The sequence below is a fragment of the Cinclus cinclus genome, chromosome Z (genome assembly GCF_963662255.1).
Source record: "Cinclus cinclus chromosome Z, bCinCin1.1, whole genome shotgun sequence".
Lineage (NCBI taxonomy): Eukaryota > Metazoa > Chordata > Aves > Passeriformes > Cinclidae > Cinclus > Cinclus cinclus.
The window spans coordinates 76,984,443-77,010,204 of NC_085084.1; the positions used below are offsets into that span (position 1 = coordinate 76,984,443).

Consider the following 25,762-nt stretch of genomic DNA (forward strand, 5'->3'; position numbering starts at 1 on the left):
GCTACAGGGACAGTCATGCCTGTCCCAGCAGCCAGTGCGCACAGCAGGAGCTCTGCCTTCAAGTGTACCCCTTGTTTGGGAAGAGCTTGTGGGCTCTTCTCTGGTGCTCATGGCCTGGGACAGTGGCAACAACATCACAGACCTGAGCAAAGCCCTTTGGGGGCCTGGAGAGAGGAGACAGCAGGGCTGGCACAAGTGCTTCTTCCCGAGCAGGCTGACTGCTCCATGGCAGGGTGTGCCCAGGGGAACCTGAGCAGCCCTAGCCCCACCCTGGCAGAACAGGGTGTTACCAGTCCAGGTGTTTGGGGGTGGGCCTGGGTGCCATGTGCCCTCATCCTCAGGTGGGCATTTGGCAGATGTCTGCCCAAGCAGCAGGTTTAACGAGGCACAAGAGGGCCTGCATGGTCTGCCTAATCATCCCCGGCCTGTCTGTCAGTCCCCTCCAGCATTAGCACCAATGCTGCTAGGCAAACGACCCCTCATCCTCCTCCTCCTCGCTGGGTGCGTGTCCCTGTCCTCATCCCTGCCTGCTCCCAGCTGAGACCAGCCAGTGGTATTTGCCCTGCCTATGAGCAGCAGACCTGCCCTTGCAGGCATCCCTGATTGTGCTGAGAGAAGCCTGGTGTGGCTTTTTCCTGGGGAGATGAGGGTGCCTGGAAGAATAGCTTTGAAGGTTATTTGACCCTGCCTGTTCCCTGGGGATCACAGTGGCTCTGTGGGGAGGGATGCTGTCATCTGGCTTGTCTGCAAGCCTGGCAGCTGCATCCCCTGCCCTGCCAGTGGGTGCTGTGGGTTTTGGAGGGCTCTGCCTTGCCTTTCCTAGAGCCGAGCAATAGCCACAGTCACCGCTGGCACAGCTGCTGCAATAAGGGGACAGAAGGGTGTGGTGGGAGGGATGCCAGTCAGGGCTTCTGCACAGGCTTGGCCAGGCCTGGCAGAGCCTGTGGCTCCTCCCTGTGTCAGGAGTAGCAAACACATCCCTTTGCAGCCTTGTTTTTACTATACTAATAAACAGATTGTAGGACCCATGTTGTGTGTCTGAGCTCTACCCAGTGCCTGGAAACTTCAGAGGGAGGTGGCATATCCTGCCGTGCAGGGCTGCAGAGCAGCTGGCCTGGGCTGGGGGCTGATGTCTCAGGAGGACTGTGGGTGGTTTGCTCAGGCATGGCTATAAGGAAGGGCTCATGTCCACATCCTCTGTGGCTTTTAAATGCTGGTGAAACCTGACTTCGTGTTTCCTCCCTGCCTGCCTGGCCTGGGGGCATGTGGGAGTCAGCAGGGAGCATTCCTTAACCTCTGTGCCAGAGGGACAGGAGAGTTTCCAAGCTGTGGCCTTACTTTACAAGGATGCTTGTGGGAGACAGGCCAGCTGAGCATATGGTCACCTGCCACCACACCTGTCTGGTGGCTGTGGTCCCCAGGCCTGGGAGCTGTACACAAGGATCTGGTGGTGACAGCTGCTGCTCATCAGCATGCTGTGAGGCCACTGCTGCTCCTGCTGCCACTGCAGCCACGTAGCAGCTAATCCTCTGCTGCACACAGAGTGGTGAAGGCTCTGCCAACCCCACTGCCCGGCAATTCCCAAAGGCACCATCTGGGCAGGGGCACCCCAGCCCCACACTGAGGCCCCTGGGAAGAGGGGAGCTGTGAGCTTCCCAGAGCTGGTGACTGGCAGCTGCTGCCATGTGCTGTCTGGAGGCACGGAACATCTTTCTCCCAGAGTCCCGGGGCACCAGGCCAGGTTTCCAGGCGTCCTTTGGCTTAGGCTGCCACCCCAAAATCAAGGTGTGGCATTCTGTTTGACTTGCACAAATGCCCAGGGAGGGCTACACCTCAGAGCTCAGTCCTCAGTCTCTCTGGCCACCACTCACACAGTGGGACTGGCTGCCATGAAGCTGCAGCCCTGAGGTTTTCCTAGGCCCCTCCTACCCTCCATAGGACTCTCATCTGGTGCAAGCCCAGTCAAGGCTTGGGAAAGCCAAGCATGGTGAGATTTGCCTAACCCAGACATGACTGCATACCACAGCTCTCCCAGCACCTTTGTTTATTTGTCCGGGCACAGAGGCAAAGTGTTCCTGCTGTGCAAAAAGTGGGTAGCAGGGGCCTGTGGCTTGCATGCCAAGCAGCCACTGATCAAAGCCGAGCTTGTTTGGCCAGAAGCTGCCCACAGAGTCACCATTACCCCCTCTCACTTCTCTTCCTTGCTCCCTGGCACTCTCACCAGGCTAAGCAGCTTCTCCAGCTTTGCTATTTCCACCTCAGGACCTTTCTTCACCTCCTGGCCTTTCTTTTCCTGCAAAGAGACCAAGCAGGATAGAACTGTGAGCAGGGAGGAAAGCAGGGATGAGGAGGGGTCCAACACAGGAAGGGCGTCTGGGGGGCTGTGTCTGAGCTCACCCCTCACTAGAGGCTGATCCACAGGGGGATGCACCTGTCCATCCTCATATTTCAAGCCCAAGATGCCATGAGATGTGTGAAAGCTCCTATGAGCTGGGAAAGGACACTAATGAAGTGTTTGGATGGGACTGGGAGTGGATCTGTTGGTCCACAGTGACTCAAGGCCTCTTCTGCCTCTCTCTTCCTAGACCTTCTTAGCCCCATGGGACAAGACCATGCTCTAAGCTATGCCCCCAAGCTGTAGGTAGGAGCCAGGTATGCAAGACTCCCAGGGCTGTGAGAATGGTGCATATGTCCAGACCTCCCCAAAACAGCCCCACCATGCTCATCCCGTGCAGGTGATCCTGGACAGAGCAGGGATCATCCCTTTTGCACCCAAATGGCTTTTTCCAGGAGGGCAGCTGAGTGTTAAGAGCCCCTGACTTGGTGGGAAGAAGTGAGTCAGGGCTCCCAGGTGTGCTGTTAACTCCTCAATGCAGCTCTTCTGTGCCTGGACACATTTCTGTGCCAACCCCGATGCACACCATAGCATGGGCAGGGAGGACAAGCACTTCCACAGTCCTGTTACACCTGTCCCAAGCATCCCAGGGGTTCCCAGCCTGAGCTAAAGCAAAACTACCAGAATCCCGAGAAAAATCACATAGCACAAGGGAAAGAACCTGTCCAGTTCAGCTCTTGGCTGTTTGGGAGCAGCAGGAGCTTTCCAGGCCTGGCAAAAGACAATGTCCCTGTTGAAGGCACAAATTCCACCCAGTGCATTGGGCAGAAGATGTTTCTGCTGTGCTGTGGGCTGCAGCATTGCTCTCAACAGAGTTCTGGCACTTTGGGAAAGTGATTAAATGGGCTTAGGCTCTCCAGGTTCACATTATGTAAGACACAGCTACAGCAAATGAATTCTCCAAGCTACACTGAGCCCACCAAGCCCTCCTGCAGCTGAGCATCTTCACTATGGGATTTCTCCAAAACAGCATCTCTCACTTCCATCGTGAAGTGTTACCATTCACAGCCTTCCCCTTTGCCAGCCTGCTGGATCTCGCCTTGTCTCTGGATTTGGTGGGATACCCCTGCTTTGGGGCTCAGGAGCTCCTCTGTGTGCAGCATGCCTCTGGGCACCCCTGAAAGCAGCTGCCAAGCACAGGTGAGCAGGAGGGTTGGTACCATTGGGTGCTCACTTTTTGTCTGGCGGGTGGGCTCTGGAGAGGTGGCAGTGGGCCCCCAACACTGCAGCAGAGCAAAGAGAAAGGAACATTCCTGACCACGTTTGGAGGCAGCCTGCAGGAAGCTGCTGTGCTGGTTCTTCTTGGCATGCCCAAAGCACAGTCTCTGCTCTCTGTGCTCTCAGAATGCCAGAGGAGCAGCACTCAGCATCGGAGGAAGGAGACTGCCAGCTTCGCTCTCTCCCTACTTAGAACAGATCAATTCTCTTCCCGCTGAATCAGCCCCGCTAATGGCCGCGGGTTCAGCAATTACAAACACACATCTTCCCTCCAGCTCTGAAGAAATGCCAGCACACAACACCGAGCAAGTTGTGAGCCCGCAAGGATCTCACTGCATTTCTCCAGCAAACATGGGCATTGCTGAGTGATGACAACGTGCAAAGAAATCCCCGGGGAATCCCTATGTCCTCCTTCATCCCAGCCCAGCAAAACCTCGGTGGAACAGAGGTTTCCTAACCTGCAGGAGGACGCTGCTGAGATGAAAGCAGTCCTGGGGGGAGGATGGGGACGGGGATATTTGAAAACCCCTCTGCTCCCAAGAAGAGAGCCCCACTGCTGTTTTAAGCACTGGGATGAGCCCAGCTTGTTTTGCTTACTGAGTCCACTGGCTGCATGCTGGGACATTGCTGGTTTTTATTAATGCCAACAGGTGAGCAGTACCCTTCATGGCTCTGGTCTGGGCACTGCCAGTGATGTTTGTAATAATGTGCCCACACCACAGCAGAGCATCTCTCTGAGTGAGAGCCTTGGGATAAACACAGCTGCTTGAGGTATTTCAGAACTCAGCTATTTCTGCAGAAAAGCTGCTTTGCTGTCTAAAAGAGTTCAAACCCCTCCCTTTGGCACTCTGTGGCACATATAGCACCACACAAAGGTCCTCAGGACAGGCAGAAGAGGCACCTGCTTTGCTCAAATGGAAAGAGAAGATGCTGAAGCAACCTCCCACTAATCCATCTCCATCCCAAGCCTCTTGATGCTCTCCACTGGTAGGGTCAGGGAGAGTCCCTGACTGATGACCTGCAGGCCCATGGAAACTGTGTCTAAGCCTTGCTGAATTCACCAGCCTCAGGCAAGCCTTAGCTCCTGGTCACCAAACTGTCCATAAAACTTTAACTTTCACACTGGCTCACCTCCTTTGGTGCTTCTGAGCACACTGCTACAAAGCCACATGCAAGCCTGTAATGAGCCATAACTGAACCAGAGCCCTAATTTAACGCCACATAACCAAGCAAGCAAGATGACACAGGGAACGGAAATTATAATGTCCTTTTGGGGGCACTGGAATGGAAAGCTTCCCTTTATTCTGTCATCTGCTTCTCCCAGGGCACTTGTGCTTGTGAGCTGGCTAGGCCACTGATGGCACCAGCACAGCTCTGTGGGATCTGCTTGGATGCACGTGGCAGCTTCCTACAAATCCAGGGGCTTTGGCTGCATCAGACCTCTGAGGAGCAGTCCTTCTTGGAGCAGAGCTATTGCCATGTCCCAGGGCACATGTGAGGCAGCGAAGTGTCACTTCCACAGGCGGCTGCAAGAAGACTCTGCCTCCAGCAGATGCCACAGCCAGGTGTAGAGAGAACATTCATGGGGCTCTGCCACCATGTGTGTAGCTGAGCCTGTCCTCCACCTACATCCCTGCTTATACTGCATCCATAGGGCTCATCAGGACCTGAGAGTGAGTCAGGGCAGAACATCCTCCCCATGAAGCTGTTAGATGTAGAGCTGAGATAACATGGGAGGTCTGTCCCTGAGGAGCTCATGGAATGGGTATTGGAGCTGCTCAGAGCAGCGTTTGCATGGACTTTACTGTTAATTGCTTCCAACTGGAGAGTAAAATGTTCCTATTGAAATGGTGATGAGGGACATGCAGGTAAGCTCGTGGCAGGGCCAGATAAGGTGCTGTGTGGGAACGGACTCTGCCCTGCTTACAGAACATGACCTCAGGGAAGAGAGATATGCAAGAGACCCCCTGTTTGTGTCCATGCTGCTGTATTTGTTGCCAGGTTTCTCACAGCCCTTATACTCCCTTTACCTCCTGTCTGGGGTCTTCCCTGGCTCATCAAGCAGGGAAACTGAGGCAAGGGGCGCAGGCTTACAGACAATGTGCAGGACCTTTGATGGTCCTCTCAGCCCCAGGGCAAGTACTGGCACTGGAAGTGAAGCAGGAGGTGGAAGATGACTGAGGTGAAGCCTCAGGGGTAAGGGTGGAGTGAGGACTAGGACAAAGATGAGAATGAGGCCTGGTTGCTTGAAGATCCCTTGATCCTTGGGATCCTCAGCCCCACCCATCCCCATGCTGGCACATGCTGAACTCTGCAGTTAGGTTATGGGACTCATTTAAACTAGAGTCTTGGCTAATGGCTTCATTCCCTAGTTGAACAGTATACTGCTGAGTTAATAAAACTCTCCCATAAAAGCCATGATGCTGGCACTTTTCAGCTTCCATTGTCTTTTTCCCATTGGTGGAATAATCATAAAACATCTGCTCTAAAGTTTCGATTAAACAAGGCCAAACATGTTTAGGTTTTAAAGCAGCCAGGAAAGTCAACCATGTTGACATGAACATAAAGTCCCCACAAATTCCTTGGGAGCAGAAGTGATCTTTTACCCTACTGAGCCTTGGCTAAGGGGCACAGGTCTCTCTCTGCCCTTCTGTTGTCATGACAGTGATGTCATTCCTTACACAATAGGACTTCTGAATATAGTCATGCTGGAACAGGATCTAGACATTTTATGAAGCAGCCCAGTGATCTAAGAACCGGCTTCCCATGAACAAGGATTTAAGCTTTTACAGTTGTTTTGAAGGGGGTGAGAAGGTTCAAGAAGACACCTAAAACTGCTTATTCTTATTATCTTCAATGGGAAGCCTGCCAGCTGTTCAGAGGTGTATTTCTCTGGGAGAGGATCTTTTCTTGTTTCTTCTGCTTAGGTTAAGGTGATAGCTCCAGGATAAGGGCTCCTCCATTATCAAAACACACTAATGACTGGTCTGGTGAACTGAATGAAAGCAAAGATCAAGCTTCCCTGGAGCATTTCTGTCAGGAAGACAAAGGAAAGCCAAATTCCTTCATGAGCACAGAAAAATTTTCCTCATCATCTCCCTAGGCCACTAAGTAAACTTTAATAGAATCAACAGGAACATGATATGAGCTGCAGCCCTGAAGCCTCCCAGATCTAACTCATCATGGTCCTATTGCAACCCAGTGCTGTCACATGAATCTGGAGTTATGCTGAGCTGGGGATGATGTCTGTGCCAGGACCACTTCTGGGCTCTCAAGAAGTCCATTTATATGCAATAGCAACATGCTTTTCAACCACAGAGAGCACTGTGGCCCACTCACAGCCTGATCTGACAGCATCTCTCCTGGCCCATGGAAGGGTTAGCTGACAGACTGGAGATAAGGATTTAGGCTTATTCCATCACTGTTTGGAAATAAATGGCATAGTAAACATTTTTGCAGAGAATGAAACCACCAAAAAAGCCCAAGGGATGGCTGGGTCATTCAGGTGACAGCAGCTACACAGGATCAGTGGCCTGTGCGATCATCCAGGATGCTCTTATCTCCAGGTACAACCCTCAATAGAGGTACAACCTGTGCAGTTCAGGGCAAGCACCCTCACCTTACTCAAGCTCACATCCTGACTCCAAGATGCAAGAGACCTTGCCTGGAATCTGCACTGGCCCATGCCAAAGTACAGCAGGCCACACAGGTCTCAGGGCCCTAGCTGATCTGCCTTTGCTTGTTGGAAGTCATCATTTATATTGGGTAAGTCCCAGTGCTGGGATCAGCCTGTGGCTCAGCAGCACACATCTGCCAGGAAAGGCAGGGGAGCAAAGGTCAGGACATCCACCAGGCAGGAAGGGCAAACACAATTGGATCAGACCTGGAAGCGGATGAGATTGTCACTGGAAATAAACCAGAAGGAATTCCATTGGGCATGTGGGCAGGGGTCACTTGTCCCTAAATAGTGGGTAGCTGCCCACAGCATACCACAGAGCTGGCTGTTTCACAAACATCCTTGGGAGAGGGGAGGGAATGTCTGATGGAATGGATGGGTTCTGCAGCAGCAGAGAGCTCACAGCCTGGTCAAATCCATGGTCTTCAGGGAGCACAGCCTGTGTGAACTGTCACAGCTCTGTGTCTGCTCTGCCAGGGGCTGGCTGGGACTCCACGTCCTTGCTCACCCCCACTGCAGCATCCCCTGGCCAAGCAGTTGTGCACACAGCAGGAGCTGTTCCCTGAAGAACGTTCCCTGTTCTTGCTTACTGCAGAGCCTTGAGCAATGTCTCTTACAGACCACTAATTTAGGCACCTAAATTTAGCCACAAAAAGACCACATTTAACATAACAATTTCAGTGAACATGGCTAAGCCAAGTGCATATTTGTCTCATGGCAATCACCACAGTTCCTCTGAAGTGGGCATTACAATGATTTGTTACCTCCTTCTGAATTTATCCCTGTACCAGCTGCAGAAACTCAAAAAAACATTTAAAATTGTGGGTCCTCTGTCCTTTCCATTGTCTGACACAAGTTCAAAAGAGGGCTGCTGTCATGGCCCTCAGTTTATGAATCACCAAATAAATAGCTTTAAGGAGAGGGGTAAATTTTAAAATCATCTTAAGCCATTCTCAGTCTAAAATGAGCCAACACCCTTAACTCTGTCCTGCACAGATACTGTGATTAGGAAACACCAGGAACAGGGTCTCAAGAGGTCACACTGTGTTTTTTGAGCCTTGGCTACACTCTGTGACCTCTGGGTGAAGAACAGCTTTCTTTTGGGGGTCATCAGCCTTAGTGACTGAGATTAGCCAACATCTGTAGGCTCTATTCAAATAGAGCAGCCTGGTGAGAAAACAAACTCATCACAAGGTACATGGAAAAGATTCTCAGTCATATCACTTAAGTGACTTGTACTAAGCACTGAGAAAAACCATTGTGTGCTCACTGTGCGAGGCAATTACCCTGAGACCTCCTGAAGGAGTCAGAGTGGAAAAAAACCCTAAACAACCCCTAAAAGCTTTTTCGTCAAGCCTATGGAGTCCTGGTGGTGCAAACCATCACTGGAATAAGGATAGAAGGGATGGGATGCCCTTTCCTTCACTTCACTGTGGAGACAGGCAGTGCATTACTCACTCAAACCCCAGATCCAGCCCTACTGGATTCAGATTTTGTGCAGTGCCATTTGGCTCATTGGGATGGGATCCATTATTTTAAGTAGCTTTTAATGTTTTGGGAAGCCCCAGTACCCAAAGCCTGCCTACATGCCATGTGTTATAATGTCATGGGATGCAAAGGCTGGGGTGGTGGGGGCATTAGTACCCAGTGTTTTAGCTGTGGGATCTCTCAGACCCAAGCAGCAGGGAGGAAAGAAACAAGAAGGGGATTTTAATAGAGATTGACCATAAAACCCACTAGACAGGCAATACTTTGTGCTCTAGCTTGACTTCAAATATTGCTGCAATTCCAGTGACATCCAGAGACCAAACCTCAGTGTAACCTAGACAATCCAAAAGCTGACCAGGCTTCTCTAACTCTTGTACCCATAATGAGAAGCCACATCTGCAGCACCTCTTCACTTGGGCTGGCAAACCTGACGTGAAAGGCTTGGGCACACACAGCACCCACAGGCATGTACATCAAACCCATCCAGAGGGATAAAATCAAGGATATGCCCTGCAGAATGCACTGACCCCAGCATTCTTAAGCTGTGGCCCTTGATTCCTGGCAGGCAGCACAGTCAGTCAGCCACCCAGCAACATTTCCTTGTCACTCAGCATCTCTTACTTTTTTTTTTTTAATTTTTATTTATTACTTCAGCTTTATTTTAGCATTTTGACATGCCAGCTCAGTAAGCTGTTACGGATTAGAGTTTAATAAAAGCAATCCAACACGGATGTGAATATGCAGCTCCTGCAACTCTTGGGTAATGCTGTTACATCATAGAGCATAGTATCTCATGAGAGAGCATTTGCAGCTGTATGAACAGTACATTTAAAAAAGTTTTTAAATGCCTTTTACAGTTTTTTCAATGCCTTTTTCTCTGGCCACCACTGTTAACATATACATGCCTACCTTCATCACCTTTTAACTGCCTTAAGAAAGTCCAGTTGCTGTTTTTCTTTCAATACAGCACCTTCCTTATTTTTTTTTAAATACAGTTCACAGAAGTATTTGCATAGGAAATATATTCTTGGTTGCTATTTTCATGGGAGGATGTGACTATACTTCATTTTGGATAAATACAAGTACACGGAAAACTGGATTTTGCTATTATTAGAAGTAAAAATAAATGCCCTTGCTCAAAGAAACCTCATATGTAATAACATTAAATGCCAATGGCATGCAAGACGTATTATGACTGATACTCTTCTGCTTATGAAAGAACTCAGTCTGTAATTTAATGTCAAGCCATGTTCCTTTCTTTCTCTTTCCTGTTCTCCATGACTGAACTCAGGGATGCTACAGAAATTGCACAAGGTATTTCAGCCATGTGAACAATGTCATCTCAACAATGCATTCTCCTCTGTATTTTTAATTTAAATCACAGAGTCACCTGGGGCAGAGCTAGAAGGGGTTAGTTCACTAGCACACTCTTGTCCACAGTGGGAGCAGCTACTCTTAAATTGTTTCTGACAGATGCTTGTCCAGTCCTTTGGGTGCCCAGCACAAGAGGTCCCAAGCAGCGGATTGTCCCACTCTGGCCCCAATACCTGCACAGCCATTTCTTTTGAAACCTTCCAGGAATGGTGCTCCCAACCCATCTCTTGGAGATGTCTGTCAGCACACCCCTCTTATGACCACGGAAGCCTTCTCCCCAAGTCCTTTCCTGCTGTCTTGTTAACTCAGAGCACTACCTTTCTTACCCTGCCAGCCCAGGATCTCTTTGGGAGTGCTCACCTCTCTCACCTCCCTGCTTCCAGCCTCTCAGATGGCTGTACTGTCCTTGGTGCTCTCCTGCTCTCCTGCTCCTCATGTCCTTCAACCCAGTACCTCAACCCCTCAACTCCAGTACCCAAAACTGGAGCAGATATGTTTGCACTGCAAAGCAGTGTGACAGGATCAGATCATGTTTCCTGCTCACTCCTCTCCTGCCTGTGCTCTCCAGTACATCTCTGCTCAGGCAAGTGAGACCTTTTTATGTTCACCTCCTCAGTCAGTCATTCCAACCTCCTTTCCCTCTCCTTCTATTTCCCTCCATCCTCACCAAAGTGCATCCTGTTTACTTCAGACTGAGTCTCCCCGTTTGCCTCAGATTAAATGACTTGCACAGCTTCTCTCCACCTGCTGCACAGGAAACAGCCAGGCAAATGATAAATGCCTCACAAACACTCCCAGGCCCGGGAACCAGATACACTGTTAGCCTGGACAGCGAGGGACGTCATGCTAAATCTCATCAGCCACGACTGAGTTACGCTGCAGCATGCAAATCAGGGCTTAAAAGAGGTCAGCGAGGAGCTGGACGCAGGATAAGCATGGGAAATCCTGCAGCTAGAGCTGTTGTTTTCCCCTGGGATTTCACACAGTTACAACCGAGAAATCCATTCCTGCCCCACTGACAGATAGGGACTAGCTGTATCCCACCACAGCACTGCTTTGCCCTGGAAGCTCCTGAGGACTGCTGGTGTCAGTCCTCTCCTGGAATGGGCTTGGCACAGTGCTGGTCCATGCAGGATATTTGCTGCTGCCTGTTGAGACATCTGCCCTCTGAGCCCATGGGTCCTGCAGTGATGCTGAGGTTGTGTTACACACTCCCCATCCATGTTCACTGACCCAGCTGCATTGCACTGACCACAAGGGTCTGAGCAAGAGCTGTGCAGAGAACAGGGGTCATACTGATCTGACTGCAAATGCAGAGCCCAAGCACTGCCTATCAACCAGAAGCAGGCACGATAAAACAGTGCAGAATTCCAGCAATATGCTGGGAGGCAGCCCAGGGAGTGTTCCTCTGGGGCACAGCCAGCCACAGTACCACTCATTTCCTTCTGGGAGACACTGCCAGCAGTGTGCTGATATGCTCTGACCTGATCAAAAGCTGCTCTGCAGGAAGGAACCCAGCATGGACCTGAGTATGGATTCCCTGGCATGCAGTGATCGGGATTGCAAAAGGGCTGGAGTTTGGGATGCTCTTGTCCCATCAGCAGACCCAGATTACTATGGGCACTGGTGATGTGTCCCAACCCATGCCTGGTTATGATGCTGCCACCCAGGAACAGGAGGTCTCCTGGGTCCTGCCTGGAGACAAAGATGAGGTACACTCTGAAGAAAAAGAAAATCTAGATTCTGTGTTTGTGTAAGCTGTTCAAGCAGGAGGCAGCCAATTTTAACAACAATCCAGTTTTAAGACGCTGATCTGGCTCCAGCCCAAGTCTTTGTACTAAGCTCCTTGACATCCTGTTTATAAAAGCATTATTAAAATCTAATTGCTTCATGCATATATTGCTGTTTTAATTATAACAGAAGCAGGAGAGAGAGACAGGAGCAGTAATCAATCTCTCTGATACTAGTACATTTTTGAAGAAGGAACTGGCCATGGGAAAAGCCAATCCAACATCATCTGTGGAAACCAGAGGGAGATATTCCTAATGATTGTCCACACTGCCAGCAGCACAGTCTCAGTTTGTCCAGGAGTGGTCTCCCTAAAGTACTCTTTGCTTTGAGACACTGACTGGTATGCTGCACCTGAATTAATTTTACATGTTTGCTGCTGTGTCTCTGTTGTACCAAAATGTAATTACTTCAGAGCCATAGACCAGTTAAACCCATCTGCTCAGCTGGCTGCTGAAACGAATGGATATTCTTTGCAACAAAGTAGTGCAAAATAGAGGCATGCTGGAAAGAAAATTATGTAGAAATCATCAAAGTCCTTAAACCAAGATCTGCCTAAAGTAATCTCTCCACTGCCGAGAAAGTCCCACGAGTACCAAAGACAGAACAGGGTTAACCAGCAGCTGGCAGCTTCAGCAAAACAGTGGCCAAGATGGCAAAATAAATTATCAGACAAATTGCAGATCTAAGGACCTAGAGGGGACCTCTTGACAGAGGTTAATTGACATTGATGCACATCCTTAACACTAAGTGGGTAAGTCCACTACAGGAAAAATTCTTCACCAAAAAGGTTTGTCAAGCACTGGAATAGGCTGCCCAGGGAAGCTGTGGTGTCACCAACACTGGAGGTATTTAAAAGAAGATATGCTGACACTCAAGGACTTGGTTTAGTGATGGGCTTGGCAGTGCTGGGTTAACAGTTGGAACTATGACACAAAGCCAGTCACCACAGTGTCACTGAAAGCCTCAAAACACCAGCAAACATGGCGTGATCCTTCTCTTGCTCTTTGTGTTGCTGTAACTGGGACAGATGCACGTGGCTGGGGCAATGCTGCCAGGCAAACAGCCACCATTCCTCCTGGGGGCCCTTAAAGTAAGTATCTCCTTGATGGAGATGGCAGAGATCTTGTCACATCTGGATACCACTTCTGACTGCAGAATCCAATGGCATAGTCAGATCACCTCAAGAGGAGTCACTTCTTCTCAGGGTCTCTGTTTCTATTCTGATCTGAGCCCAGGCACTGACTCCTGGTATCACCCTGGTGTGAGGAAATCCCTGAAACTCAGTTGTGTTGTCAAGCTGCAGGTCTGAGGGGAACTAGTAAGGACAGAACAAGAACCTGGTGATGTTTTCAGAGTGCTCAATGTTTCAGAGTGCTCAACCAGAGTTGTTCCTCTCCATGAGCACAAATGAGATGCCTAAACTTGCTTAGAGGATTGGTGGAAGCCAATTGCTTTGGAGAAATAATCCCCCATATCCCACTGCTTCTCCCACAAAACAGTTAACCCTGTAGATCCTGCACATAAAGTGCTGGGAGATACAGACAGAAATGCCAAGACACAGTGGTTTCTCCAGGCCCTCTGCTGATCCAGCTCTTCCCCTCTCTGTGAGGGAATAGTTACCATCATTTGAGAGCTGGGTGAGACACAGCCGAGCAGGGGATGAGCCCATTACACTGCTGCATGCCTGGCATCAAGAACAGTCCTGGAAAGAGATGTTTTCACAGCTGGCAACTAAATAGAAACAAAAAAAGACAGAAAAGAGGCACTTGTGCTCAGAAAATTAAATCCAAATTACAGTAATTATACTTGCATTAACACCCTATTTGCCATAAAGATGCATAACATCCATAGGTGAGGGCTGCAACTGTCCTGAAGGTGAGAAGAAGGCAACTGGAGAAAGAGTGCCAGCTTGTCCCTAGCTTGTAAAATCCTTAAGAAGTCTGGATCGTCATGAATGGTTGTTTGCAATTTAACTCCCCCAGCAACCACCTGTAAATGAATCAGCAATCCAGCAAGAGTAGCAGAGAACCTGTAACAGAGCTGATTTATTTCAGCAATCCATGATTTAACCATAAAGAAAGGCATTGTTTTCTATATGACAATCTGGGGTTTGGATTCTATTGTGTGTACATAATATGAGACAAATTCTCACCTCACTCCATGATGAAATCACATCCTGTTGGAGGCATGGGATTACTGACTAAATTGAGCTCATTAGCATAATACTGGTCCCTTGGACCACAGAAACGTAATTCATGTTCTGCACCTAAGCAGAATTAAGCAGAGTGGAAACCAGCCCGGCAGATGTTGTTCCCCTGGTGCTTTGGGAAGGTCTTCACTGAAATCACTTCCTCGATTTCAGTCCATATCCCCATGTGGAGATGTGGTACAAAGTCCTTCAAAGTCTGTGTGACCTCCATGCTGCCAGGTGTTCTCAAGACTTTACACATGAACTCTGCTAGATTAGCTAAGGAATTAATAAGAAATTAGAAATGCCAGTGAGGACAGCAATTTACCCTCCCAAACAAATCTGCAGACTGCTCTGAGATTTCATGCCAGTTTTTTTCACTGATAACTGCTCTTTTGGGGTGATTTTCCAGATGGTTACTCTTCCTGTTTCTGACATAACTTCTGCACTCTCTGTACGCTCCTGGTTTAGTTCAGACATGCACTTGCCATTTGGCTTGGCACCAGAAGGTAAGTACAGAACCACAAAAGGTTCCCTCAGGAGGGACAGGTAAAGCCAAGGATGGTTACTGAGCCTGAGGGTGAGAACAACACTCAGCCCCTGTGTAATCCATGGTGTAAGAGCAGCTGTCAGTCTTGTAAACAGTCCAGTAAAATGTTTGATATTTGCTGTGATACAACAGAGAAGAGCTTGAGCAGATTTCCTGTAACACAGACAGGCAGTTCCAAGCCAGAAGGCACTAATTAAGAAACACTAGGTGAGTGTTAATGAAAGAAATTTTGAGAGGTGAGAGCAAGTGAAGAGGATGAACCCTTCTCACCTCCTGTCCCTGGTCCTGTATGCCATGTTCTTAGTCACTGAAAAAAAAAGGAAACAACTTTCTAGGAAGGAAAGAAAGAAGACAAAAAGATGACAGCTGTGTTGGATCAGTGTGTCTGTTTTCTGCCCTGGTGATGAAAAACAGGCAATGAAAGGTCTTCATTTTCAGCTAATGGTTTCACCTACAGAAAGAGAGGCAGAAGGCAGTTTAAGGAGTGAACAGAGGTGTTACTATACCAGACTGAGTCCAGCAGAGACTACCAGGACTGTTGATAGCTGGAGGATTTGCACTGAACAGATACTAAGAGTGCTGGGCTTGTTCAGCCTATAGAAGCTGTAGTTCTGGGTAACCTAACAGCCACCTGCCTGCACCCAAGTGGAGGATATTAAGAAGACAGAAATGGACTCTCTGTAGGAGTGCACAGCAGGAGAATGAGTCACAACAGCCATAAACTGAAACAGGGAAGGATTCAACGTGACATAAGAAAGTTTTTCTTCACTGTGACACTTAGTCATTGGAACAAGACTCCAGAATGGCTGTGAGATCTCCAGCCTTGGAGTTTTCAAGAGAAAGCTAAGCCGTGAGCAACCTTGTCTGATCTCAGGGTTGTACTTGCTCTGAGCTGGAGGCAGGACTAGAGATATCCCAATATCTCTTCCAGCCTAAATGTGCCTGTGACTCTGAAATCCCAGGATGTTCTTCATCACCAAGTGTAAACTGGAGGATAAGTATTGCAGCTCTACCCTACTCTGCTATTATGCTCTTATTGCAGACAGCATTTTTAAGCAAATGTCCTCTTAAACCTTACATTGCTCATAATGTCAGGACCAGTGTAGACAAATACAGCCATCAGTTCTCAGCTCCAGGAGAACACTGTCAGAGAGGGGACCAGTTCCCCAGCACCCTCCTCCCAGAATACCTAGATGCTACACAGAACAATTTGAATGTTGGTGTCAAAGGGGTAAAGAGAAGAGGTAGGTCCTTCAGTGAAAAGTGACAACCAGGAAGCACTGGAGAAAACCCATGGAGAGCAGAAGCCTGAGGCAGATGGTGACGACTGTTCCCCCATGCCTACCCACAAGTGGAAAAGCTGATGTAAGAGGGGAGCTTATATAATCCCAGACATTTAGGACAAGTATATGTTTTCCCACTATGCTTATATCAGTGGCAGAAAGGGGATAAAATGGGTTTAGTGTGGACAAATTCCCACTGTTACTGTAGCATCTTATTGTTGCTGAGTGCTTGCAGTTTGATCGTTTAACACGAAGGCTAAAAACCAAGCCATGATCAACAAAAGTGAGTTCAGGAGTCTGTAAATGCAGCTACATGGCCTGTTCAGAGCTGTCATTATCCCTTTGTAAAAAGCTGTGAATATCTCTCTGTAATGCTGCCTGGCAATTCCCCTGTCATGTCAGAAAGATCAAAAAGCGGAAGTAGATTTTATACCTTTTTAAACCCAGAAATAACCATAATGATTCACACAGCTTCAGTCAGTAACCTGAACACAATAATAACTCTTCCTGGAACTAAAACAGAGCTTTCACTAAAAGACAAGGTATTTTGACCTGAAGGATGCAGACAACCTAGTGCCATGCTAAATATGTGTGCTCAAGTCCTTGCCAGATTTGGTCAGCTGCCAAATCCCATTGTATGTCTGTCTGCTAATTTTAAAGAGCTTTCCTCCACTGCAAATCCTGCCCCAGGTAGGTGCCTTTAGGATGAGATCAAATTATATTTTGTTAAAATATATTTAGATATTATATAGCATTGTATTATATACTATATATATGGTATTTGATCTATGCATATAATACAGAATATAATTGTATTACACATATAATCTTAGATTACACATTTAAAATTATAAATTATAGTGCTTAATTTACTTGCAAGGTCCTCAAAACCTCCTTGAAGTTTTGTTTCCTAGGCCTTAGGTGAACCATTTTCATCTTTTTTTCATTTCTTATCAATAAGTCAATCAATCACCTCCACTGCAGAGTTAACCCTGGATGTGAGCAAAGACCCTAGTTATATATTACATTCTGTTGGTTCCAGCTCTCTTTAACAGAATCCACACAGGTGTTTAGTAGTGTTTCTTCTTTTAAGCAGGGTGTTTAAGCAGTCCACTGTTCAACCATTCCCTGAGGCATAAGTAGTATCTTGACAAAGGTTTACCACAGGTCTTAGCCAAACAGCAGTTGTCAAGGCTGAAAGCCCATGGAGTATATGTGTATAAGGGAGCCTGGTGGTGTTTAAGAGATCTCAGGTTGATAAACAAGCAATTATTTCTGAAGCAGGGGAAACAGGTCAATTGCAATGTTTAAGTTTCCTCTAAGTTCTCCAACCACATCATCTAATGTGTATTTCTGTAGCACCTCCCAGCCCAATCCACATGAGCCTTTCAAAAACCTGGGGTTACTCACTCAGGGAGAGGCAGGGACAAGGTGCACTCAGGAGTTTTACTAAAGCCTGCAAAAGGCTAAAAGCACAGGCTGTGAAGCATAGGCACAAAGGCTGTACCTCTCCAGTGAATCCCTGCCAGTGACTTCAAGCCAGGTAAAGGACAGGGATAGAGAGAAGGGGAGACACAATTGCCTCATCTTGTTAACCCCTGCTCAGCCTGCCACCACAATTGAGTATTTCAGAGATAAGGGAACTGAGGACTGGAGCTCTCTCTGCCAAGCCATATCTCTTTCTTCCTTTGAAGTGGTGTCCCATGGTGGTGTCCTATTTTCTTGCTGCTTTTCTAAGTCAGAGCTCAGACTAACCTTGACGTGAAATGAAGGCCTAACTGATTGCAGAAGACTTTGTCCACCACACAGGCATCTGCAAAATCACAGCTGGCAGCACATTTCTGGCAATGAGCAGGGTAAAAGCGCTCTTAAGAATGAAATTTCCCCACACAGCAAGATGTAACAACTTGGGAGTTTTCCCTGTCACTACAGAAGGGATGGCAGATTCTTCTGCAAGTCTTTATACCCCACACTCAGTCAGGATTTCCATCCCTGGGCACTGCACTTCAGGCTCAAGCTACCCCAGGTTCTTCCAGATGCAGAAGCAGGACCCACATCCCTCTCTTTTGCTGGTGGTTTAGGCTGGAAAACTCCATGAGGTTGAGCTGAGTGAGACAGCACCTCCACAGCCCTGCCTTTGGCCTCGTGGCAGCAGACAAGAAGAGGTTTCTCAGGGTGGGCTTCCCTTTCACTTGTGCAGCTTAACTTTTTCAGCCCTCAGGTTGCAGAAGTCATTTGGGTTGCAGTGTTTTTACAGTACAGCTTTTAAGACACAGCTTTTCTTCTTGAGCAGGCAGTTCTAATTGAAACCAAATCCATCAGCTTTTTGCTCAGCTCTCTTATGAACTCAAACCAAGAGGCAAAGCCTGACATGCTTTTTTTTTTTTGTCATTGACATGAAATAAACAAAATTATTAATTTCCTGCACTCCTACTGAATGTCCATCAGTTGGCCAAGCCAGATAAAATGAGAGGCTTTGAGTTCATTTCCCTGGTTTAGCATGTTGCTTCAGTGCAGATCAAAGCAGGAAACCTAATCCTGGAGAGGGATAAGCATCCTCCAGTCTCACAGCTGCATTTGCAAAGTAGTTTCTGGTCATTCTTGTATCTAACTGTTTTGGTGTCTTATTTCTGACAGCAAGTCTATATAATCATCAAAAAGTCAGATAAGGCAAAAAAATAAGAAAGCAGTAACTGAGCATTGCTGATATTCATGCTTCCTCCTGTGCTTCTGGGAAGGATCCTTTCCCCTTTCCCTAGGATATCAGAGCCAACACCAGCAACCAAGTGGGGAGATTTCTGGTCTAGTTGAGCAGGATTAGTGTGTACCCAGACAGCACAGGCTTGCAGGGAAAGGCAATGATTTTTATTAACTCATATAATACATATCCAGAGATTAAAATACTAGCTTTAGGGCAAAAGCACTTCTCTTTTCTTCCCAGGAATACTTATTTGTGTAATAAAAGATGCTATCTGTAACCACATACTTTGACCTGACTGCTGTGTTTGAGACCATCCTGATCAAAACAGCTCCAGCACCTGATGCATTTCCTGGGGGAATTTCAGGGCATGATAGGGATCAGGAAGCTGAAAAAGGTAAATGCAGCAATTATCCAGAAAAGAAGACCATTCAGTTTAATCTCACTTTTCAGAAGATGAATGGAACAAGTCAACAACCTGTAAGTGCCTGAAATGCATCATTACTAATGTGAATTTACACCAAAGAAGTCATGCTGCACCAATCTGATTTCTTTTTGTAACAGTACAATAAACCTTGTGGATGGGAAAGGCACAGAAGTCATTAACCATGACCTCAGGAAGACTTTGCTATTGTCTCCCTTGATATTTTGATCCTGAAGTGAAACAATAGATCTATATAAAGTGAGTAGAAACTGGTAAGACCCAGCTGAATATTTGTACCCAGAGCTGTCAGCACTGAGGTGTGTATAACTCTCACAGCTCCGTGGTGGGGATCAGGTCAGAGTTTCTTTTAGTGATTGAATAGTGACAGACGGGAAGGCTGCAGGTGTCCAGGAAGGCAGGACTGGAATTTGAAATTACTTTGCTGGATCAGAGATATGATCTGGAAAACTGGCATGTGAATTAGCAAGGACAAATGACGGTGAGCTGGGACAATCCCCAGCACAAATACAGGATTGTGGGGAGGGAGTGTTCTGCCATCAGGGCTGGAGTTAGAGGGATAATCACCTGGATGGGACCTGGCACCCCTGTGAAGCAGTAAAACAGCCAGCACTGGCACTGCAGAGGAATGGGAGCACCATGGGCAGGCATGTGAAAATACCTCCTTGTGCTGGGGAGGGCAGCACCCACAGGACATCGTGCAGCAAGGATGTGGCTCATGGAAGGCAGTCTGGGGAGCAACAAGTAGATTTCAGCCCAACAGGTGGGAGGTGGGAAAACATGACATTGTCCTGGCAGAACAAGTCTCTGCACTGACCAGGCCCTGTGAGGGGTGAGGAGCTCAGGCACGCCCTAGATTGAGAGCAGTGGGATCACTGGCAGCTCCCTGGTGAGATAGGGAAGTAGAGGAGACCAGGGGATGTTTGCCCTAAGACGGCCTCTCACAGTTGGTGCCTGGCATCCCTTCTCACAAAATCAGTCAGTGAATTGGAGCGTAACAGTTTCCCTCCAGGAGAACCTCAGAGCTGCTTTGATTGTAGCCATCACTGCATCTCATACAGCCAGCAGGACTGCAAGTCAGACCCTCTTCTCCTCTGCTTCACAGGGCTCTTCCTTTTCTCCACAGGATAAAAATAATCCTTTTGCGTCAGTTCCATCTCTGTGAGCAGTGAGACATTTTATTCATCAGCAATCCCTTCCCTTGTCTCATTTAAACAATTCTGCATTAGCCCATCAAATTAATTTGTGCAAGGGATATTTATTTGCCCTGTCTGCATGTGCAGGTACCTCAGTTTCTTTTCTTTTGGAGGAAGCTGGTAGGTGGCACAAGCATGAGATGGGGACAGGCTCGGAAAGGGCTGGAAGCAGCACAGTGATTTCAATCAGGGTGTGCAGGGGCATGAAGGTCTTCAGATGGATGCACCCAGAGTCACAAAAGCCACAGGTGAAGTCTTCAAGTGAAGGGTTTTTTACAGCAATGCATTTGGGACGTGATTTACAACCGCACAAACACAATCTCCCAGGCAGGGAGCTGCCCTCTGTGTCTCCACAAGCAGCCTCAGCCCTTTTCAGCATAGGCCGGCTGTTTGGGGAAGGCTGTGTCAGGCTCTGGCAGAGGCTCAGGAAGAGTTACAGGAATGTGCCAGATATCATGCTGTTCCTTTGGCCCTCATAGCTGCATTTCTTCCTATTCCATGTCATGACAAATGTCCTGCATTTGTCACTGCAGCACCAGGCTCTGCAATGAGGAGCACTGTCGTGGAGTTCCCAGTCAATGCCCAGGGACAAGGTATCACAGAATCATAGAACCTTAAGGAGTTGGAAAGGACCTCAAAGACCATCCAGTTCCAACCCCCACCCCACTATGGGCAAGGACACATCCCACTAGACCAGGCTGTTCAAGGCATTATCCAACCTGGCTTTGAACACCGCCTGGGTTGTGGCATCCACAGTCTCTCTGGGAAACCTGTCCTGTGGCCTAACCAACCTCACAGTAAAATAAGTCTTCCTAATATCTAACCTAAATGTCCTCTCTCAGTTTGTATCCATTCTCCTTGTAGAGCTCAAAGAAGAGTACAAGTCACCTTCTCCAAGTTCTGGGGCATCACTGGATTCTGTGAGGCAAGGCAAAAACATTATGGGAATGGGTCTTGCAAATGAAGACCAATGTCCTGTTCTCCATCCCTGCTGAGTGAGTTCTACACAACCATGAACTGGGGACAATCAGTTGCATTTCTCCACCTTAACTGCGTGGCCAGTGGATGCCATGTCAAACAGAGGCCAAAACTACACTGTGGAGGTAGAGACCCAAGAAGGAGCTGCTGACCTACATTCCAGTATTTTGTGTGCTTTTCTGCCCAGGTCATCCATGGAATGCCTGCTCCTTCCTACTGTACCACGATCCAGCTTCTAATCCCTTTGCTCATACCACTGCCACCTCTTCCCTCTGCCCCTGGCTCCACTTCCTAATTGTCTTCAGTTTTCCAGTGACCTGGCTGGCTCAGCTTGAAATCTTGGGCTCGATAGCTTGTGACTTCCAAATGTCAGGCATGAGACAGGAGAGCCTTCCAGGATCTGGGCCCTGGTGGGACAGGGCTGTCCATCACTACACCCCAACTGCAGCTCTACTCCTAAGCTATGACTCTATTGGATGTGTCCCAAAAACACCCAGCAAGAGGGAATCACAGAGAATAGGTTGTAGGAGAGTAGATCCATGGTGCCTATGGACAAATGTCACTTGGCTGCTGTGGCTCCAAGGGAGATGGGTGTCCTCATCCTACTCAACATGGAGAGGAGCTGCATCTCATCTAAGAAGATGCAGAGGCCAGGACTGTGGCTGGGTCTCTCAGGCCCCAGGCACTGCTTTGCACCTTGTTATCATGACAAGCCATCACCTTGTCCTTCAAACACCTGTGGCTCAGGGGCTGAGCTAACAAGCTTTCCTCCTTCATTCCCCTTTATAGAGCCAGTGCTCTGGAACAGCTGCACTCCTGAGAGCTGCTTGGGGCTCTCCAGCATAAAATGAGCTCACCCTCAGATGACCTGGAGGATAAGCACCCATATTACCTCCTTCATCTGGCCACTCTAATCAGTTCTGACAGTGGGGCTGAACACTGAATTGTCTCTGCAGGGCAGGTTGGTGGCTGGTAGTCCTTCACTCACACTCAGCCATTGCTGGAAGAATAAAAGCCTCCCAAAAAGCCTCCACTTCTGGCTCTGCCAAAGCCATGCTTTGAAAACAGCTTGCTTCCCTAGAGGTTCCTCTGCCTTTGCACTAGGGCTGTTATTTAGCCAAAGAACTGGTGACTTCTCAGGATTTCCCAATTTCCTGGATGGGATTTAAGTCATCTGCAAAGAAACATGAGAAATGCACACAGGACTAATAAAGAAACAGGAAGAACAGGTGAGCCAAGCAGATCCTGTGAGGCTGAGCAGTGCCTCACTTGCCATAATATTGCCCTGTGCTTTCTGACAAGGAACTGAAGAAAGCTGAGGCTCTGGCTCAGAGAGGAACTGCACAAAGCTGAACAGGCATATTCAGGCAGTCACAGATCTAACCAAAATGAAAGTCCTTTGAAAACATAAGGCAAGGCTCCTTCTCATGCATTAGGCATTTCCCAGAAGAGGCAGAAATGGGCTTCTCAGGCTGCAGAAAGTCCAGACTGCTGAGACTTGGGGAGCTCTAGGATGGCAGACACCAAAGAACAGACACAGTCTGTGCACAAAGGAAGAGGATGCAAAGCCTGCAGATAGAACAGTGCTTGTAGCAACAAAACAGCAGCAATGTGGAGAAATACAAAGGAAGGTGTAAACAAGGCACAACTAGAAACCAATTTTGCTTGGCCAAATTGAGATCTCAGTTACTGAGGACAACAAATCTGAGGACACACACCAGATTTGTACCTAGGAAGTCTTGACTGTTACTAATCACAAAACCAAATCCTCCTAGTATTTTTCTCCAAACTGCTAGTATTGCAAAATGGAGCAGTCTCACATTACTTTCAAACACAGACAACCCTTTTTATTACACAGACCTTCAAAGACAAAACTAAAAGTCAAAGCCAGTCCTCTTGGCTTTGTCAGTATCCCCTTGACAGAATACAGCACCTCACAGAATGAGACTTGCACTTCAGAAATTATTCATAAGTACTATGGATTTTTTTGTTAAATGGGACCTTTTCTTGCTTCAGTTGCCAGTGTTTCCATTTAACGTACTAAACACGTTTCACCCTGACCACTGGGAATTGACTCCAGCTTAAAATAACTTGTAAATACACTGATGTTGTCTCTCCAACAACTCCAAACACAGCAGCCACAGAAGGGGACATTACATAACATAAAAAGGTTGAAGATGTGGCCAGGAACGGTAAAAGGAAGAAAAATTCTGGCTCTTGACCTTGTGGTTCAACAATGCTTCTGCTACATGTAGCTGTCTTTTCCCTTCACATACATTGATGCAACCCAAAAGTTATTTCACCAAAAGCAAAGAAAATAGATTTAATGAGAGTATTCAAGTCCTGTCGATCTACTACTACTTGTTTGGGTTAGGTCTCCAAACAGGGTGAGATCTAGGGTTGCCATGCCTCTGTTCAGGATCCAGAACCTTTTGTAACTGTAGTTGACATTCTTGAACACCTGGATTTGTGCACAGTATATCCAAAGGCTTCCATTTTGCCCAGGAACTGCAGCCTGCTGGCACATGGACCATCTCATTTCCTAAGTAACAGCTTTCCAGGCTTAGACAGCCCTTCATTTTATCTCAGGCTATGCTAGACTGGCAGGAACCTGATGTGGGACAGTGGAGGGAGAAGAGATCCTATAGGGATGCAAAGACATTTCTGCTAGTGGCTTTCCTAGCACAGTGTCAGGGCAGGAAACTGGGGAGAGGAAGGAGAAGGCAGAAAGGGCAGGGGAACCTGCTATTGCCAGTATTCCCTTTGGTGGTGACTGAGTTACAGTTAGGAGTCACAGGTCCCATGTAGCAAAACAGCAACAGGACACAAGCAATGCTACTCCACACCAGTGGCACGGCCTCTTGCTAGGACCTGCACTCCCTGAACCCAGAGACTGTCAGAGCAATTACCTCCAGACCTTCCTGTTCCAAGGCAGGAAGAGCCACCTGTCTGTACATGTGTTAGGGGCTGGTTCTTTCCCTTTTCCCTCTGTGGAATTTTCCCCATTGTCATGCTAAGATACCTGTTGACTGGGCCCTGGTGACAAGGGGGAGGGGACGGAAGAGGGAAACCCCTTGATATCCAAATATCCAGAAGAGCAGACGGAAGGCTCTGGCTCGCCCCATTTACCCGCGGAGTTCGGACGAGAAGGACAATCGGTGCCTCAGCTCCATCTCTGCCATAACAGCACTGGGAGCCATCCTCACTGCTGTCAGACCCTGCCCTGCTGCCTTCTCACTGTAACCTGCCACCATCCAGCACTCTGCTGAGCACCAGGACCCACACCGTGAGCGGAGAGCTCTCTCCATCTCTCTCTCCCCTGGGACAGCTCTGCCATCACCCCCAGCCCTCCTGCAGCTCTGCGGGACCTGCCCGCCCCCAGCACCGGGAACTGCAGCTCAGGGAAAAGGTACCTGCAGCCAGAAGGGGACTGGGACTGAGTTACTGTTCTGTTTGTGGGTAATTTCATAGCTGTTGTTGTTCTTGTTTGTCTTGTTAGATATACTAGTAAAGAACTATTATTCCTACCCCCATATCTTTGCCTGAGAGCTCCCTTAATTTCAATATCATCATAATCTGTAGGAAGGAAGGATCACATTTTTCAGTCCAAAGGGAGGCTTCTGCTTTCCTTAGCAAACACCTGTCTTCCAAACCAGGACAACATGTCTCAAACCTGCTCTTCTTGAAGGCTTCCAGCACTGGGTTTCTTTCCCATACCAAAGAATAAATACCAGTGCATATATCCTTACATGGCTTACAAAAGGCAGAGAAAACTGTCACACACAGGGCTTCACAAGTCTCTGGATGCACCCCATGTTCCTCAGCTCCCCCCCAGCAGTATACCAAGCAGCTACTTGCAACTAGACTAAATAGGGGAGGGAATAAAAAGAAACTAAAAAGCATTTTCAAATTTCAGAGTAAGCCATCAAGCTGCAGGTCAGTTTTTATGAGACCCAAGCTCATTTGTATGTGCCTCCTTATCCAGAGGCCAAGCTGGCTCTGGAGGAGGCAATTCTCATGAGGGTAGGGGACAGCAGCGCACCAAATTCCTCCAGCACTGCTTGTGCTTTGTGCTTCTGGGTCACTAAGCAATTAGCCAGTTTTGAAGAGACACTGAGAAAATCGGCCACAGCTCGAGCAGCACAGAAGGCATTGAGAGAAGCATTTGCATGAAAACGGAGGGACTAAGAATTACACCGCTAAAAGAGCAAAACTTGACCTGTTTGGAGAGGAGAGACGAGTGCTTTTCTCTCATACAGGATGAGAGCTGCTGGAATAGAAAATTTAGGGACAAAATATACTTCCCTCAGTACTAAACAGCTCACCAGTCCAGGACTGACATGACCTTGGAGAATGAATCTAATCCATAACTCCCTTCCTTAAATATCATCAGATGTGCAGATGGACTGTCCATGTACAAAAGGAGGGAGTTCAAGTTTGTATTTCTGTATTTACATGGTGGTTGGTTGATCCCTTACACCTCCC

General features: G+C 47.9%; 1 protein-coding gene across 1 annotated transcript in view; it reads right to left on the reverse strand.

Moving 5' to 3' along the window:
• Positions 1 to 2,188: 2,188 nt before the first annotated feature.
• DNAI1 (dynein axonemal intermediate chain 1) overlaps positions 2,189 to 25,762 on the reverse strand; it is a 139,195-nt gene continuing 115,621 nt past the window's right edge. Inside the window, exon 20 of the mRNA XM_062513179.1 lies at positions 2,189 to 2,293. Coding sequence (XP_062369163.1) covers positions 2,189 to 2,293 — 105 coding nt within the window. The remainder of the gene's footprint in view (positions 2,294 to 25,762) is intronic.